The sequence below is a fragment of the Mandrillus leucophaeus genome, unplaced genomic scaffold, assembly GCF_000951045.1.
Source record: "Mandrillus leucophaeus isolate KB7577 unplaced genomic scaffold, Mleu.le_1.0 Scaffold389, whole genome shotgun sequence".
NCBI classification, from domain to species: domain Eukaryota; kingdom Metazoa; phylum Chordata; class Mammalia; order Primates; family Cercopithecidae; genus Mandrillus; species Mandrillus leucophaeus.
In genome coordinates, this window is record NW_012104131.1 from 5,419,087 (window position 1) to 5,436,270 (window position 17,184).

Here is a 17,184-nt window from a genome sequence, read left to right on the forward strand (position 1 = left end):
AAAAAAAAAAAAAAAAAAACCACATTAGAACTGCACATTTATTACAAAAGGAGCCTGGGAAGTCATCGGGATAGAAGCTCTAACCAGCGATTATCTGTGAGTATTGTAACAATTGACAGGGTATAAACCTACTTGTCATAATCGTGCCCTCTTTGCCCAGAAGTAGGAAAAAAATCTCCTACAAATAAAGAGTAGTCTTTTTGGAATGTGTTCAATAGTTTTTTTCTTTTTAACATACGGAAGCCTTAATGATTTTCACATATGCTTAGCAGATTTGATACCATGCCACCAGGCAGCTCTACCTCTTGCTCTTACCTGCTTTACATTACAAGAGCTGTATCCTCTTTTACTTGAACGTCGTGGAACGCTGAACTAGCAGTCAGGGGCGTTTTGTTAAATTTCAACTGGCAGTGATTTTTTGGAAGGCTTGGAAAGGTAATTTTATCTGTCCATGTCCCGGCCTTACTCTCTGCAAAATGAAAAGCTTTGCAGAGGCTGTCAACTGCTATATATGAGTTGGTAGAAAAGGGGGTGTTATTTTTCATTAGAATCTTAGGCCTTTTTATGATTCTTTATTGGTCTAATCGCAGAGGAATTTGGCCGCCGCCCGAAGTAGCTTTTGAAGGCCTTCTTCAGCAGTGGCTCTGCCTCTCTCAGGAACGTGGGGCTCCTGCTGTCTAGTAGCTTATGTTATAAGACAGAAAATAAAGCAATCGGGATCAATGAGTGGGGTCTCAATTTCAGGCTAACTGTCCAGTCCTATTTTTTGACAGAAGCCTTCTTTTGAATTTTTACTTGTCACTCTAATTAAGGAAGAAATCCCTGGTTTTACATATTTTAGTCTCTTAAGAACAAGACCTTTCCGTGTAGAGATGACGGAGAAAAACGGCTTCTGTGGGGTGAGGGCCGGGGAAGCAATGGCGGAGAGCGGCGGGCACCCGTGCGCGTGCTCGGTGCACATTTAGGCTTGGGGTCTGAGTGTGGTGGGATGGCCTCTGACTTCTTAAAAAACATAATTAATATATATTTCATTTTTTTCTCTTCCCAGATACTACATTAGTAATGAATATAAAGGAATGCCAGGAGGAAGGAATCTTTATAAGTAAGAGCTTGACTTGAGTCATTTTAGCTGACGAACAATTTCTGAACTCCATTTTTATTTTTTGCCTTGTCCTAACTAATATTAACCTGGTAATGCTATTGAGCACTTTTTATTCCTTCATAAGTCAATCTACATGTCCACAAAAGAGAATGGCTTTATTCAATGTTTTGCGATATTTCCAAACAATGGGAGGTTTGAGGTTTCTATTAATTCATGTATTTATTTCAAGTTAAAAAAAAAAAAAAAAAAAAGAGTCCTGAAGATTGCTTTGGCATTCTGCTGTCTTTGAAACTAGAATATGGCTTTATTCAGTTCCTTCTTTTCACTTATCTTTTCTTCAAGCACTTAATTTCCATTGTTGGTTTTACAGAATCCAACTTAGTGACTATACAAAAGTGACATGCCTTAGTTGTGAGCTGAATCCGGAAAGGTGTCAGTACTATTCTGTGTCATTCAGTAAAGAGGCGAAGTATTATCAGCTGAGATGTTCCGGTAAGTCTGAGCTCCCTGGGAGGGAGGGCAGTTGCCGCTGTTACTCACTTCCAAGCAGCTCCCTCTGTTCCTTTTGAATCTGAGGAGCTCTTGAAATCACCTAAGTCCCCTTCTCTCCACTCACATTTAAGTAGTGAGCATAAACAATCTTTTCTTCGCCTTATCACTGAGAGACTTGCATAGCTTGCTTTAGACCGAACACACACACACACATGCACACACACCCTTGTGTATAACAGAAGCACTTCAGTCTTAAACACATACATATTGTGGGGTTTTAGTTGATTATTTTATGCACTCGTCCCTTTCAGTGAGAAAATATATGTGGCTGGTGCATGTCACTCAACATGCTCACTGCTCCATCTTCTGTTGCTGTTGCTATTATTAATTACAAATGAAGAAACCCAGGCAAGGAGTGGCCAAGTGACTTATGCAGGTGGTCACACAGCGAGTTACAGGCACAGCAGGATTCAAAACAGGCCTCTGCCTCCCTAGCACTCCCTTTTAAACAGTATGCCCGGTTACTTCTCAAAATTAGAGAAAGGATCTGGATATTCTGAAAAGAACTGTCCATAGCACAAAAACAAATAAATGTTTTCAAACCAGTTATCTGAGTCTTCCCTCACTAGTATATTTTATTATTATGCTTTTCTTTATGGTTCTTTACTATGACTGTTTTTAGCAATTATTTCTTGGGCATGCACTTTATTCTAAGCACTGTGCTTAAAGCTTTATATTCAAGATCTTGTTTAATCTGTAAGAAATCTCTATCAAGTAGATATTATTATCCTTATTTCCTCATATGAGGAAATCAAAGCACAGCTCTGCTGTCCTAAGTCACAGAGCCAGTGAGCCAGGATTCATCCCCAGGTATGGAAAGTGCCTTCACTGTGTTTCTAATCCAGTATAAAAATTAATATTATCATCCAAACGCATAAAATTAAAGAGCTCACAAAGTAGCTTTTCTATACATTACCTTCCACTCTGCAACTACCACAGTTGGGATAAATAGTGACGATATGGGCTTGTGAGAAAAACACTTTTGCATGCCAGAAAGGAATCGCTTATCCAAGTCAGGCACTGTGCAGATGTGCCGCCTGGCTCTGGGACTCCGTGGGAGTGGGGGCAGCGGGGGGAAACCCATCCCTCTCTAGGGAGGCTGGCTCCAGGGCTCTGCAGCCCACCTGGGCAGAGCCTGAAAAACCCTGAGAGATCACGGATTTACAGTGGGGAAGGACGTCAGCTCACATTTTACTTTGCGGATGAATATATTAAGTTCGGAGATGATAATGTGCCCAAGTTGCCTAGCAGGGCACAGATTCATTTCCTACTTCATTCTACTGAGCCCTGTGCCTTTCCAGTAATACTTCTTACTCTCAAATTGCAACTATTTTAAAGAGGGAGGGAGGAGAAACAGCTAATATGTATTAAACTTCTTATCCATTGTAATATTTATATGTTCCATCAAAGTCAAATGGTAACAAATGATATTTTTGAAAAGTCATGTATACTACCTTTTCCAAAGAAGTATTCATCCAAAACATTTTTCTCCTGATTGTGTTAACAGGTCCTGGTCTGCCCCTCTATACTCTACACAGCAGTGTGAATGATAAAGGTATTTTTTCATACTTTACTCTTCATTCGTTTTAAAGAAAATGTGTTCAGTAAGACCATCACATACTTAGCATTGTGTGATTTTCTTTGGCTTTGTGTCTTGACAGTGAGTTGAACACAAACCTTATAACCTGAAGTATGTGTAGTCCGTCAGTGAATTTCATGTTTGCTCATTATTGCACTGTATAATCCACATTTTTCACATTGTAATGAATGACTGCTGTCTCCTGTGTTTCTTTAGGGCCGAGAGTCCTGGAAGATAATTCAGCTTTGGATAAAATGCTGCAGAATGTCCAGATGCCCTCCAAAACACTGGACTTCATTATTTTGAATGAAACAAGTAAGTTAAATTCCTTTGGAACAGTACTTTTCATGGAAACACCAATGCACTCTAACTATAGTAATTTGATCTCAAAATATGTATTTTGTTATATATAAATCTAATTTAGAAGGGTATTTCTCCATGAAATGTCTTGTCAAAAGAAATACTAGTTTTATATCCTTTTGTCTTAAAATACAATACCATTCTACATAAAACTTATTCTGTCAAAAGGGAAATGATTTGGAGAACATACTCTATCGTTAGTTCACTTTTATCCCATTAGCGACTCTATTATTCTACTAGTATTAATTGTATGTTTGACTTAATGACATCCTAACGTATTTCACCTTTAACCCAAAGAGATCAAGGATATCTGAGATGGTTGTATAAAACAATTCGTGTTGGCTATAAAATATTGAAACTTCAGTCTCAGAAGAGAAATTTTGAATTTTTCCAAACCCTCCTGACCTCCCATAGTGTGGTCCCCGGCCTGGTTGTGTAATCATGGATTATATTCAGAGACCAGTAAGAACAATGAGGTTCTTTGAGTAGAAAATCTTGTTATTTATTGTTTGTTTTTTTTAATTTTTTCCACTCAAGGCTAACAGCTTATATGAGAAGGAGGAATCAGTTATATTAGGATTGATTCATTTTAGGCTTTAAAAAAATTTAGGATACTAGAAAAGATTCAACACATCTAATTTTAAATATCAGGAAAAGCACAGGAAAGTATAGCATCCTCATGAAGAACAGTTTAGAGCAGTGCCACTCAAACTGAATGTGCATGTGAGTCACCTGGGACCTTGTTAACAAGGACATTCTGACCCAGCAGGTTAAGGAAGGTCCAGGATTCTGCATTTGTAATAAGCTTCTAGGTGATGCTAGTGCTACTGACCCTTGAGCCACATGTGAGGGGCAAGAGCTTAGAGTTTTCCAGAGCTAACATTGACAGCCTGGTACAGAAGGCACTGAATACTGAGATGTGACATTCTATTTCAGTCATGAACACTGGGGAACCCCTGCAGGTTTTCAGGTCAGGGAAGCCACATTAGTAGACGGATGACTTGAGACAGGATGTAGGATGGAGCTGTGGGGATGGGGATGTCCCACTGGGAGGTAGTTATAGCCATTCAAAGAACAGAAAGGAAGGATGAAAGGTAGGTCAGGGAGGAGGGAGCTGGGAAGGCGTGACTCTGAATAGAAAGAACCCCCCAAACTAAAGAGTGTACATCTCCAAAAAAGTGGGACTAAAACACCTTCCCATCAACTAATGCCAATTCAAACAAAGCAGAGATCAAATGATGGATTTTGCATATTCATTAAAAGTATCATGGTCAACTGATAGTTTGGTGTTCTACTGCAATTATAATAGAGACTTAAATTTTGCTCTTATAAGCACATTTAATCAGAAGGCATGACAATAGTCAGAAAAATATAAATTGAAGATAAATCTATCTATGTATTTTACTCCCAAATCTTTTTTTTCTTTTCAAGTAAAATAATTGTAACAAACATAAACAAAAAGGAAGATAAATGTTAGATAAAAATAGCTCTAGAGATAAGAATTTTTTGCCTACAGTTTAAATCTCCTGAATCTGGAATAATTTTATTTAAATGTGGAAAAACACTTTTATAACTCATCTTTTATTTGGGAGCAAAGGAAACTGACTCATTATTTAGGGACAAATTTTATTAAACTGATGTTAAATCAAGCACAGAGAATGAAACAGACCCGTGGGAGATCATACAGAATGTACGCAACAGTTTGCTCCATATAAACCCGATCTCATTCTGTGAAACGCAGAGCTGAAAATGGGAACTCAGATTTGCGGTCTGGGATGGCAATAAGAATTACAAAAATGTTATTAAATCAGAATTCTAAAATAGAGTTGGGGCCAACTAAAAATCCTAAACAGCTTCAAGGAAATTCAAGAAGAGGAAAACATTTTGGAGGAAAACTTAGAACATAAGCCATAAACAAACTAGATCAGTAGATCGGATGCCAAAGAACAGAATCATAAAAACAAAACATTAGAAATTCTAAGATGCACTTTTATTTTACTAGGCACCAATGTATTTAATAGATACATTAGAAACAACTTTATGTTTTAACATTAACTAGTATTTTAACCTGAAGGAAAATGTTGTAATATCTTAAAAATGTGCTGAATCCAAGCAGTTCATTTTCCTTTTCTACTCTCATTTAACAAATTGTTAAACTCTAGAAATGACTTGCTACTGAGGGAGATGAGGAACAAAATCTTGTACTAATAATTTTTCTTACCTCACTAATTCATCTTTCTGTTTGTTTAGAATTTTGGTATCAGATGATCTTGCCTCCCCATTTTGATAAATCCAAGAAATATCCTCTACTATTAGATGTGTAAGTATTCAAGAGAAGGGAGTAACTTAGAAATATTGAGTCATATATATTTTTCTCAGTGCAGCTTACTGAAAAATGGAGCCAAATGCATCCTTTCCCTCTTCCTGAATCACTGTTTACTATTTCCTCCTTTCATTGTATAGCCACAAAACTCAACCTGTGTTTTCTCACATCTTCTTAATACAGAAGAGAGATACTCCCTTTCTGTCATAATGGCATATAGATTTTCTTTTGTTTTGCTTCTCTGAACTCCAAGGGAATTTCAAAGGATTTCTTAAGTCTGCATTTTCATCCTTAACCTCGTGGACATTTTAACAAGCAAGAGATGGCCATTAACAGTCTTTACAGTTCCCTTACCCCAGCTCCCACTGGCTGCCTCATGTTTCTCTTCCTTTAGTTCCTGAAATATTACTGCCGGCTATTTTCTATTCCTTTTTTTGGTGAAAAGAAGTGATAGAGGAGAATGTTCATTATAAAAACTTTAAGTCTTTGAGAAAGTTATGAAGTCACACGTCTTTGAACAGTGAATGTGAACTCATATGAATTCCAAATATGACAGCTTTGTAAAATATTTTTTATAATCATTAGGAATACACCCTACTTTAATTTTTCTAAAATTGCCCTACAGTCACCCATGATGCCATAATGTCAGACTCTTCCTGTCCTGGCTTGCATCATTTCCTATATCAAAAACAAAATGAAACAACGCTTGTGCAGGGAACTGCTGAATGCCGGGTGCTTGGCATCATTTGCCTTATTCACACAACAAGCCCATGTAGTAAGTTCTGTTGTTCCATTATACGGAAAAGACATTGAAGCTCAGGGACATAATGTCTCTGTTGTTACTAGTTAAAAAAAAAAGTGGGGAGAGGAAGGGAGGACACAGACACTAGTATCAGACACAGCTTTGATGCACTATATTCACACTTTCATGAAAGCCAAACATAAAGAAAGGAAAAGACAGGTATTTTAAAATTCCAGATGCACTATCTGATTTCTTTTCAAGTAAAATAATTGTAGCAAATGAAGTCAGTTCATTCGTGACACTAATTTGTTTTAGGCTTCGGCTCCAATGCTAAAAAAGCATCCTTTAGAGTGATATTTTTATCTTCTTTGACTTCCTAGTAAGTAATGATTTGATCTCCATTAGAAAAGGTTTTTAAAAATGCTAACTTTAATACATATTTCTTTTCAGTTATTTTCCTTTTCCTCTTTTAAGGTCTATATACTTTTTTCTACTTTAAAAAATAATCTTGTTTAATTTTGGGGTTAGGGAATTTTATATATACCTAATATTAAGGCAAACTCTTAATCTACCAAATTTAATATAATTGAATGGAGCAAGACATTTCACATGTTGTGAAAAAATGTTTGCTTGCTCAAGAAATGCATGAATGCATTTTCCTGTTTAAAGTTAGAATGTTATAGTATTTTGTTTAAAACTAAAGTTCTTTTGACTGACCTCTCTAAGTAGAAGGAAAACATTAGCAAAGGCATGTAAGCAGGACTTGTCCTATCCTGTGTGGGGGACAATGAGCAGATGAGTGGAGAGATGGGCTGGGGAGGGAATAAGCTATTGGAGAGTATCCATGTCCAGGAGTCGTGTAGATGGTGCAAAGATGACATATTTAAATGAATTGAAATGAGCTATAAGGAGCTCCTCTTGATTAACAAGCAGAAAAGAGAGCACGTTACAGAGCGTTACAGAGATTGTGCACACAGCTCTGTGTAAGGTAGTTGTAGCCTGTGAAGACGGCAGATACAAGGGAGTTAAACTTGCTAGTAAATAGAATGCCCAATGACATGCCCGTTTTCCAATGCAACCTGTTTCTTCCTCTGAAGTTTTAAATATTAGCATTCATTCTTACTGCAATCCATTCCACAATGATTTACAGTCATTGTGAGCAAGACTGTGATGGGTGCTATGGGAAATGCAAAGTATATGATGCAGAAGTCAAGTCCTAAAAGAAGGAAATAAACTTGTAGTCCAGGAGTATTTGTAAGCTGAGATGGAAAGATATCCAAAGCTGCATTTATTGTTGTCATCATCATTTTTTTTTATAACACAACTCCCCTTTCTTAACTATTAGAGAAATTATTTCTTTAATTTCCAAGATTATGTTTACTTTTTAAATATTGGCCTATGAAGTCTGTGTTTGATAACTATCTTCAAAGACAAAACTGACAAGTATCTTTGAAGGAAATACACAACCATGGTAGTTGTATTGCTAAGTTTTAGAGGACTCATTCTGGACACCCCATAGGCTGGCACAGTTTCAGGCTCATGATTGGGAAGAATGTACACTTCTTGTTCACGGGGAAGAGAAATGTAAGCATTCCTCATTTGATTCAGGAAAACCATGAAAGCTAACAATTTGGTATTTTTCATAGGTATGCAGGTCCGTGTAGTCAAAAAGCAGACGCTGTCTTCAGACTCAACTGGGCCACTTACCTTGCAAGCACAGAAAACATTATAGTAGCTAGCTTTGATGGCAGAGGAAGTGGTTACCAAGGAGATAAGATCATGCATGCAATCAACAGAAGACTGGGAACATTTGAAGTTGAAGATCAAATTGAAGCAGCCAGGTGAGTGACTAGGAGATGAAGTCAAAGGTCATCTGATTTTTTTTCCCCTTTAAAATTTACATTTTAAAGCTGTAAAGTGTAAATAATTTAAAGTGTTCTGGGATGAATTTGTAATCTTTTATCTTTACGGTAGGTTTTAGTGAAGATGTTATGTTTAGATAAAAATATATAACATTATAGATTTATATGAAGTTAAAAAAAAAAAAAGCATTTCCTAAATTCATCTCTGTATGAGACTCTAGAAAGGGAGTTGGCATATGTCCTACCACCTTCTAAGAACAGAAACTCAAAATTCATCAGACTCGGGGACAAACTGAGGGATAAATGTACCCTAGTAAACATCTGACTAAACAAGCCAAGCCCATTCCTTCACAGTCAAGAATAAAGAGAGGACTTCAGTGTACATTTACATCACAGGCAGTGACAACTATGAAGTCCTAGGAGTAGCTCCTACAGTCTGGATGAGGGTGACTCTGCTATTTTGGGAAAATTGTGGAGCACAGCCATCATCGGTCCTATGTATAAGGGCTCTGATAAGTATGAACCACATCTCATTCTTGTGCTCTTCACTTATGGGACTATAAACAGATGTGATCTGACTCAAGAGATGTTAACAATGAATGATGGTTACTCATAATATGCATGTTACATGGGAAGTGCTTTACCTACAGGCATTGTCGCTGAAGCCCTGAAAGGTGGGTTTTCTTACCCCATATTTTAATTAAATAAATGGAGACTATTAGGTTAGGTACCTTGCTAAGGTGAATCAGGATTTGAAGCCAGTCTCATTCCAACTCTTACATTTAATTACATTCAACTGGTATGTGGGAAATGTAACTTTGAGTTTCTATAACCAACAGCATGGATGTCTGGGGAAGCATAATTGGGAGGGTGGTTGAAAATGATGTTATGAAATCATAGACTAGGAAATGCAGAAGGATCCATGAATGATTAAGTAGATGGAGAGAGGAGATGACAATTTATTAGGGATTCCTGAGTGAAAGAAATTCTCTTTCACTAAAGTTAATGATTAGCTATTTTCCTTAACAATCAAAAAATAGAGATTTAGAATAAACGGGATATGTTTGTTCAAGAGTGAGGCTTTGATATTTTAAAAATAGACATGTATCTATCCAGATTGCTCCCCTGTGAGAGAGGGCATAGTTTCCAGGGCCTCTCAAATCTGACTAACGAAAGTCCTAAAATTACAAAATTGAGGATCTACTATATACAACCCCAGTTAAATAAGTAATGAGAAGTAGTGTGTTTATACAGTGGAACACACTATTGCAGTAACTAAAAAGAGTTAAGCATGTAACAACATGGATGAATCGCATATACTGTTGAATGAAAGAAGCCGGACACAAAAGTGTACATCCTACAAGATCCAATTTATGTAAAGATAAAAACCAGGCAAAAAAATTCAGTGAAATTTTTATGGAATACAATAAAAGAAAAACGTTTCCTTTTGTCCCTTTGCAAAGAGAGAAATGCCTTAGAGGCTTCTGATAACATGCACAGGCCATGATTTCAAGGATACGTTCACTTTGTAAAGGTTGATCAATTTATACACGAATGATCTGGTGCACGTTGCTGTATGTCTGCCTCCTTCAATTTTACAAAGTTTACATGGAAAAGATGAGTTGGAAACGGTTTTAATTTTTTTCTAACACTGCTTAACTTAGGGCAACCTAGGACATATATCATTATGTGAACACACAAAGACTCTCAAAATCAAGATAGGTTAATGCAAAGGTCTGCAACCATCCACAATGCTAAAAATTTGAGCTTCATTTATCAGGTATTTTTAAGTAAAAAAAAAAATTTCTTTTGATGTCAGGCTAATATTAAGAAATAGGTGCATAAAACATTTTTCTTATTTCTTTACCTGGATTCCAATTCTGAACACAGTTTAGTGGCAAAGAAGACTTCTTAATCCATCAAGGAAAAATTTATTTTTATTGAGTGCATGGTGCTGAGCTAACTAATCAACACCCAGCATAAGAAGGGATTTATTTAGAGAATGGTGTTTCAGTTCTCAGGTAGGGGGCCCAGAGACATTTCTAAGTCCTACTCAGAATTTTTCATGCCCTTATCTTTCTCCATTGCAGGGGCAGACTCTCCCAAACTGAAAAACATCTGGAGAGATTTAAATTCAATTATGTAAAGAAAAGTGCATCTGGGCTGCAAATTTTTGTATAAAGCTGTGAAAAAAACTGCCAGGATTTGTTTTCTGTGAATCGTACACACACACACACACACACACACACACACAATTTTTATGAACAACGAAAGTAAACCATGTTCATCTGGATCTTAGGTTAAAATGATAGATATTTATCTTGGGTGTTTATTTGATTAGTGGCAGCAATTTTTAGTCTCAAATAGAATGAAGCAGAGAACAAATGGCAGGGTTTCACATTTGTGCCTTATCTAAGTTTTCTATACACAATGCAGTACTGATCTGTGGACTTTTTCCATGTGTTTTAGACAATTTTCAAAAATGGGATTTGTGGACAACAAACGAATTGCAATTTGGGGCTGGGTGAGTAGTTGACTGATGAATCTGTATGCATTTGTTAGTGAATATCACTCAGAGTAGGTTAATTTATCTTTCGTATATACATATTTGGAGATGAAAATCACATGTATCAAGTCTTAGGTCTCTGGAGTAACCCTGCAGAATCTCCACTAAGTCAGGCTTACACCTTTGTTTATTATGATGAGCGAGGGAGGTGAGGTAGAAAGAGCAAGAAGGAAGGAGTGAAAGGGAGGGAAGAGGGAAGGGAAAGAAGGAGGGAGACTTTTTCTTATGCATCAGTCAGTAAAGATTTCGTGTTATTGTTTTTAAATATTCTATAATTGGTACCACCCAGTCACTAGGGTCAGCAAATTTTCCATATTTTCCCCCGTATACCTACCAAGAAAGGGATCAGGGCTCTGAAAGTGTAGTCTTTAAAGATACTGTCCAATTAAGGCCAATTTAAGCCTCCTATACCATGCTTTTTATCTCTAAAGAGGCACAGTATATAAAGATGTGAGAAATGTGGAAACTGCGATTCGCTTACCATATGTCCTTATTCTTTTACCTCCATAAAAATAACTGTTTCCATTCCTTAGTCATATGGAGGGTACGTAACCTCAATGGTCCTGGGATCGGGAAGCGGCGTGTTCAAGTGTGGAATAGCCGTGGCGCCTGTATCCCGGTGGGAGTACTATGGTATGTAATTGCTGCCAGGTACAAAGAGATACGGAGTGTTGACCTCAAAATGCCAGTAACAAAGCCATTCCTTTCTAAGTTTCAGTGTTTTTACAGCGAATAATAGGCTGATTCATCTTAGAGGTTCTTTTTGGATACCTATAATAAGATGATCTCATTTATTCTGCTATTGTGCAAAGCTGGGTGGTATATTTTATTACACATTTGGTTTTTTATCAACAAATTCTGTTTTCCAAATTTCAAAACAACCCCAATGCTACATTTCTACAGATAAATCGTTCCTTATCTTTACTCTAATTTGATTCTTGGGTTTCACATATTAGCAGAGTGAGAGAAGTGTGTATCTCTTTCCCTTCAATTAAATGTCAAATATAAGTAGGGCTTTGGATGGGAAGAGGAGAGGAGAAACAGTGGAAATACCTATCGGAGGGTTGGTTTCTTTTTTTCACTATCTCTTAATAGGTGAAAGCTACTCTAGAATATGCTCTTTGTCATTAAGAGACTATTATTTTGCAAGGCATCGTACACCTGTAAGACTGCAATTCTCAAAGGGGAGGGAGTAAGCGATGGAAGATGAGGGAGGAGGGAAGAGTCAGGGGTGGTAAGGAGATGAATGATTTTCCTGCACCTCTTCTGACCCCATCTGAAGTCTTCTGTCTAGTGTAAGAAAAGAATGGTTGATGATGAATAGCTCATTAAATATTTTATATCCAGAAATATGGTAGTACCCAGAGGAAAAGACTCTTAAAGTCTCTCCCAGTCAAGATAAACCAATGTAGAAATATATTTCTATCTTTCTGTTAAGAAAATTGGAGGGCATAGTTATAATTTGATCTACACACAATGAATTTGTTTTCATAATATTTCTCTGCTTGATATTAATTTTTCTGTTGGATGGCTTGTTTTTGGAGACCTCTAGTGGTCAATAAAATAATGGAGTAAATCTTTGTAAGTTTAAAAATATGAAATGAGAAGAAAACTTCATTTAATGTATATAGACCAACATGATACATAGGAATTGTCTAGAGTTCTTACATATGTGTAAATTTAAACAATTTTATTCAAAGATGGGACAAAAGGAATACGTAAATGGTGTTTTAAGGCATATTTTTAAAAAGTTTACAATTGCATTGTGCAGTATTTTTTAAATGTTATTTTTAAAATTTCAGATCTACTTATACATGTAAACCTGGTTAGCATAAATAAGAAAGGAGTATTGTGTTCTATGACAAGCAGAATTAAAGTCTGCAGCTACCTGGAGGAAAATGTGTTTTGCCCTTTAAGGTCATTTTCCCCCATCTAACATACAGCCTGAGATATTAATATTTAAATACTAAAGTTAAAAAAGATATGAGCATTTCACGAAGATCTTATATTTCAAAGTATCTTTAAAAATATTCTATTTTTATATTAGTGTCCTTTAAGTACATAAAATTACATATAGTCGGTTTTCATGTTAATCAAAATGATAAAATATCACTGTTAGTAATTTTGGAGGAAAATATTTTGACTTTCATAGAAATGGCATAAAGTATACATATGGAGCAACTAACACTCATTAGTGTAGTTTCTAATCTACAATACCAGTCATTCAAAAAGTGTTAGAATGTTGAATTTAGATAATATACCCACTTTTAAAATTAATGGAATTGGTTTTGAAATACTTGTAAATTATAGTGAAATTCAAGCCACTAACCTATACAGCACAATGGCAAGATAAAATTCTTAGACTTTTTAGCTGTAATCTGGTCACTTAAGGAGGCAGTTTTCAAAGCAGTTATGTCAGGTTTTTAAAGTTTATTGCAATTTGGTCTCAATAATTTTTTTTTTACTGATATTTTAGGCCAAATATATATAATGTATCATTTAATTTTTTTTAAATCAGGCAAAATATGTTTAACTATCCAAAATAACCAAACCAATTATGCAACCTGTTTTTCAACCATATTTATAGATAAAAGAGCTTATGTCATTTCAGCAGACAGATATTAATGTAATCTGTTTCACAATGCTCAACTGTTATACCACAAAAATTGAGGCTTCACCACAAAATGAGAGAAAACAAATGTTTAACTTGCATTATGATGGAGTAGCTGAGCCAATGTGGGGATATATAGCAAATAAATGATAACTGAATTATTTCTTTTTATTATAGTGAATTCCAGCCTGACCCCCAAAATAAAATATGATTTAAATCAGCAACTAGTAATTGAACATTGTTAGGGGTCTCCAAAAGGAAATAGATGATCATAAATCAGGGCACATACTTGTATTATAACCAAAAAATTTCAACACAATTGAGGCATTAAGTGACTTCCTAACTAAAATTCTTTGAGAGGGTCATATGATAATGTTAAGATCCCTTACTCCTTAGCACTTCACATTTGACTTTCCTGTAGGTGGATTATTGATTGGATTTTAGATCATCTGGTTTGATCTCCCTTTGCCCCACTGTAAGGGGAAAGTGAGAATGGGTTAGGGCTGAGTGTGGAAAGGTATGAGTATGCAGGGAGCTGGGAATTAGCATCCCTGGCTATATGAGCAAGGCAAGCAAAAAATTACCTCCCATAAGCTGCTTTAGCCACCCTTTTCCTTGTTCATAACCACACAGAGATACTTCTGAGAGTAACTCTATATTCCTATATATGAGTGAAGACATATGGAAACACTGAAGTGGACCATTAAAAGCAAGAAAAGTTGTTATTGTATGAATTAAACTTTTTTTTTTCTTTCACAGATTCAGTGTACACAGAACGTTACATGGGTCTCCCAACTCCAGAAGACAACCTTGACCATTACAGGGTAAGAGATGAGGACCTATGCCTATTTTATAACCTATTTATAAGTGGTTTAAGAACCTTCTTAAGTGTATCTATTCTAGAAAATATATATTTTTATTTCCAACAAAATTCTTGTTAAAAAGAAATAACACAGGTGGTTTAGAGATACTCCAATAGCTTCCCCTACTATATTCTGCATAATTACAGTCTTTATCGTATGCTATATAGGTCACAATATGCATTCATTTAGAAATACAAAGCAACATCAGATAATTACTTTAATTATAAAATTTCAGTTTAGAAAACCTATTAGAAATTCAACGTATTCCTTTAGAGCCCAGAAGACTCTCTAAACCTTTAGCTATATATTGAAATTTCTTACAGTATTATCATAAGATGTATATATGAGACTATAGTTTTCTTACTCATAGCCAATTATGTACGGTTTTGTTCACACAAGATTTAAGTAAAGCAGGTGAGAGGTAGGTACAGTTGGGCAGTACCCTTAAAAAGCCCTAAACCTAAATCACTGAATAGCATCCAACAGGCTGGTTGCCTGATGGGAGAACCAGTGGGCAGGTTGCTCTGCAGATGGGCTATAGCACTTAAAATATGGTGTGGGTGCAACTATCATTGACAGCCCCCATGTGCTAGTGTAGATGCCACGGCAAAGCCAGAGCATTGTCTTTGGTGCCACATTGATGCAGCTGGAAGTGCTAGCATAAGTACTAGGGACCCTTCTGGCACTTTGATCATTCCAAAACTTTGCTGATTCTGTTTGTCATGTTAGGTTGGAAAAAAATTGTTTTAAAACCCTGAAACTTACAGCTGACAAGGTAAATCATCTATGATGTTTACATTTTCCAAAGAATGTTCACAATTTTTTCCAAGACAGTGAATTAAAGAGAAAGAAAAACAGTAAGAATAACTTAAGAACACAATTTCTTCTCATCTGTGTCATGACTTCATATTAATACATTGCTCTGAGCAATATCCATATGTTTTTGTAAGATGTCATCACTATTACTATGGATGCTGAAGTCATCTGATCAAAACACAGTAAAACTCAAAAGTTTCTAGTTTTGCAAGACAAGTATAGACAATTTAGTTTTACCAATTGCTTTCAGCTTAATGAGTAAGGGGCGTGTATGTGTGTGTGGGTCTGTGTGTGTGTGCGTGTGTGCAGGGAGCTGTGATAGCAATGTTTTTGTGTTAGTGGCTATCTGACGGTTTTCCTGTCTGTTTATCAGTTAAGATAGAAAAGTAACAATCTGCAAAGTGAGATGCACAGATCATCTACCCCTACAAAAAAGTCCCATAATTACATTGTCCCCATTTCTGCTAAGGGTCGCATTTAATACTTAGGGCTCAATTCTTCCCATTCTTTCTCCTCCACCTCCCATAAGCTGCTTTAGACACTCATTTCCTTCTTTGTAACCACATTGCTATTGTCATATAACCTATCTCCTTTTATAACAATAACCCGATTTGTCTCCCCTTATCCTGTCTTCTCACACTCCAGTCTACTGCGCACAGAGCTGGGAGATTGACTCCCACCCACAACATGTTCATGGTTCCTTCTTGTGTACTCGACTAAGCCCAGTCCTCACTCTTTACCAGGTGTTCGGCGCCCTTCCTACAGTAGCCCACTTTGTCTGGAATGCTTGCTGTTCTCTCAATGTTTCTGTGGCTCTCCCTTTTGTGCCTTTGCCCTCTGCTCCTTCCACCTGGAGTGTCATTTCCCCTCCATCTCCACCCACTCAGAAACGTATACAGCCCTCTCAGTGGAGTAGCATCATCTTTTGAATCCCCTTTTGATAGTTTCCTTGTATATCTCTGAATCCTCAATTTTATTCCACCTTGAACTGATAGGTATCTTGTACTGAATTTTCCCCTCTTCAGTACTGTTAGCTCTTCAAGGTGTACAAGCTATTCAACATTGTATTCTTTGCCTTCCCCTTTAGGGAGTACAAATCCCCAAACCTTTCCTGATTTAATTTAAACACTTTTTGAAGGGAAACATTGTTATACAAGAATTTCTCCATTGCCGCTTTCATTTTCCAGTTCAAATTTTCTTGTTAACGACCCAACCAGACTACTTAAATTTGATTGTCAAAGAGTTTTCTCCTAGAAAATACTGAAAGTTCCTGAAACATTAGAGGTGTAACTGCCTAGGATCCCAATCCCTCACTTGAACATGGTGGATGATGAATCCAAAACGTTCTTTTAAAAAGTTATATTCTAAAAAGTGGAGGCTGGAAGCACAAGATCAAGCCCTAACCCTCACATCTAAGGAGGTTCATGGCACCTACCCTACTTCCTCAAAGAACATCAGCCAATGGGGTATTTCCCCTTCAACCAGCCCTCCCTATATAATGAGATAGGATAATTGGCTGTAGTCTGCCATTTCAACCTGCATACATTTCCAGTCTTTCCTATAGACTCCTCGTTCCCACATAGATCCCCCTCTTCTCCAGCTCTACCCCCCACTGCGGTGGCCATTTCCATCTCCCCCTTTAGGTGTTCGCTGCATGAGGTAGTTATGTAAATAGAAGTCACTTCCTCCTGCCAATGGCAACACACGCACACTGGGTGCACAAAGTCACTCTTTCACTTCACTGCACAGATGGCACCCGAGGACTGTTTAATCCTTCCACGCCAGGAGTCGGGTTTTCTTGGCACAAA

General features: G+C 36.8%; 1 protein-coding gene across 1 annotated transcript in view; it reads left to right on the forward strand.

Moving 5' to 3' along the window:
* DPP4 (dipeptidyl-peptidase 4) overlaps positions 1 to 17,184 on the forward strand; it is an 85,308-nt gene that overhangs the window by 57,239 nt on the left and 10,885 nt on the right. Inside the window, exons 14-23 of the mRNA XM_011991008.1 lie at positions 29 to 96; positions 1,049 to 1,102; positions 1,473 to 1,594; positions 3,162 to 3,209; positions 3,450 to 3,548; positions 5,844 to 5,913; positions 8,305 to 8,499; positions 10,990 to 11,044; positions 11,620 to 11,719; positions 14,457 to 14,521. Of these exons, the coding sequence (XP_011846398.1) occupies positions 29 to 96; positions 1,049 to 1,102; positions 1,473 to 1,594; positions 3,162 to 3,209; positions 3,450 to 3,548; positions 5,844 to 5,913; positions 8,305 to 8,499; positions 10,990 to 11,044; positions 11,620 to 11,719; positions 14,457 to 14,521 (876 nt within the window). The remainder of the gene's footprint in view (positions 1 to 28; positions 97 to 1,048; positions 1,103 to 1,472; positions 1,595 to 3,161; positions 3,210 to 3,449; positions 3,549 to 5,843; positions 5,914 to 8,304; positions 8,500 to 10,989; positions 11,045 to 11,619; positions 11,720 to 14,456; positions 14,522 to 17,184) is intronic.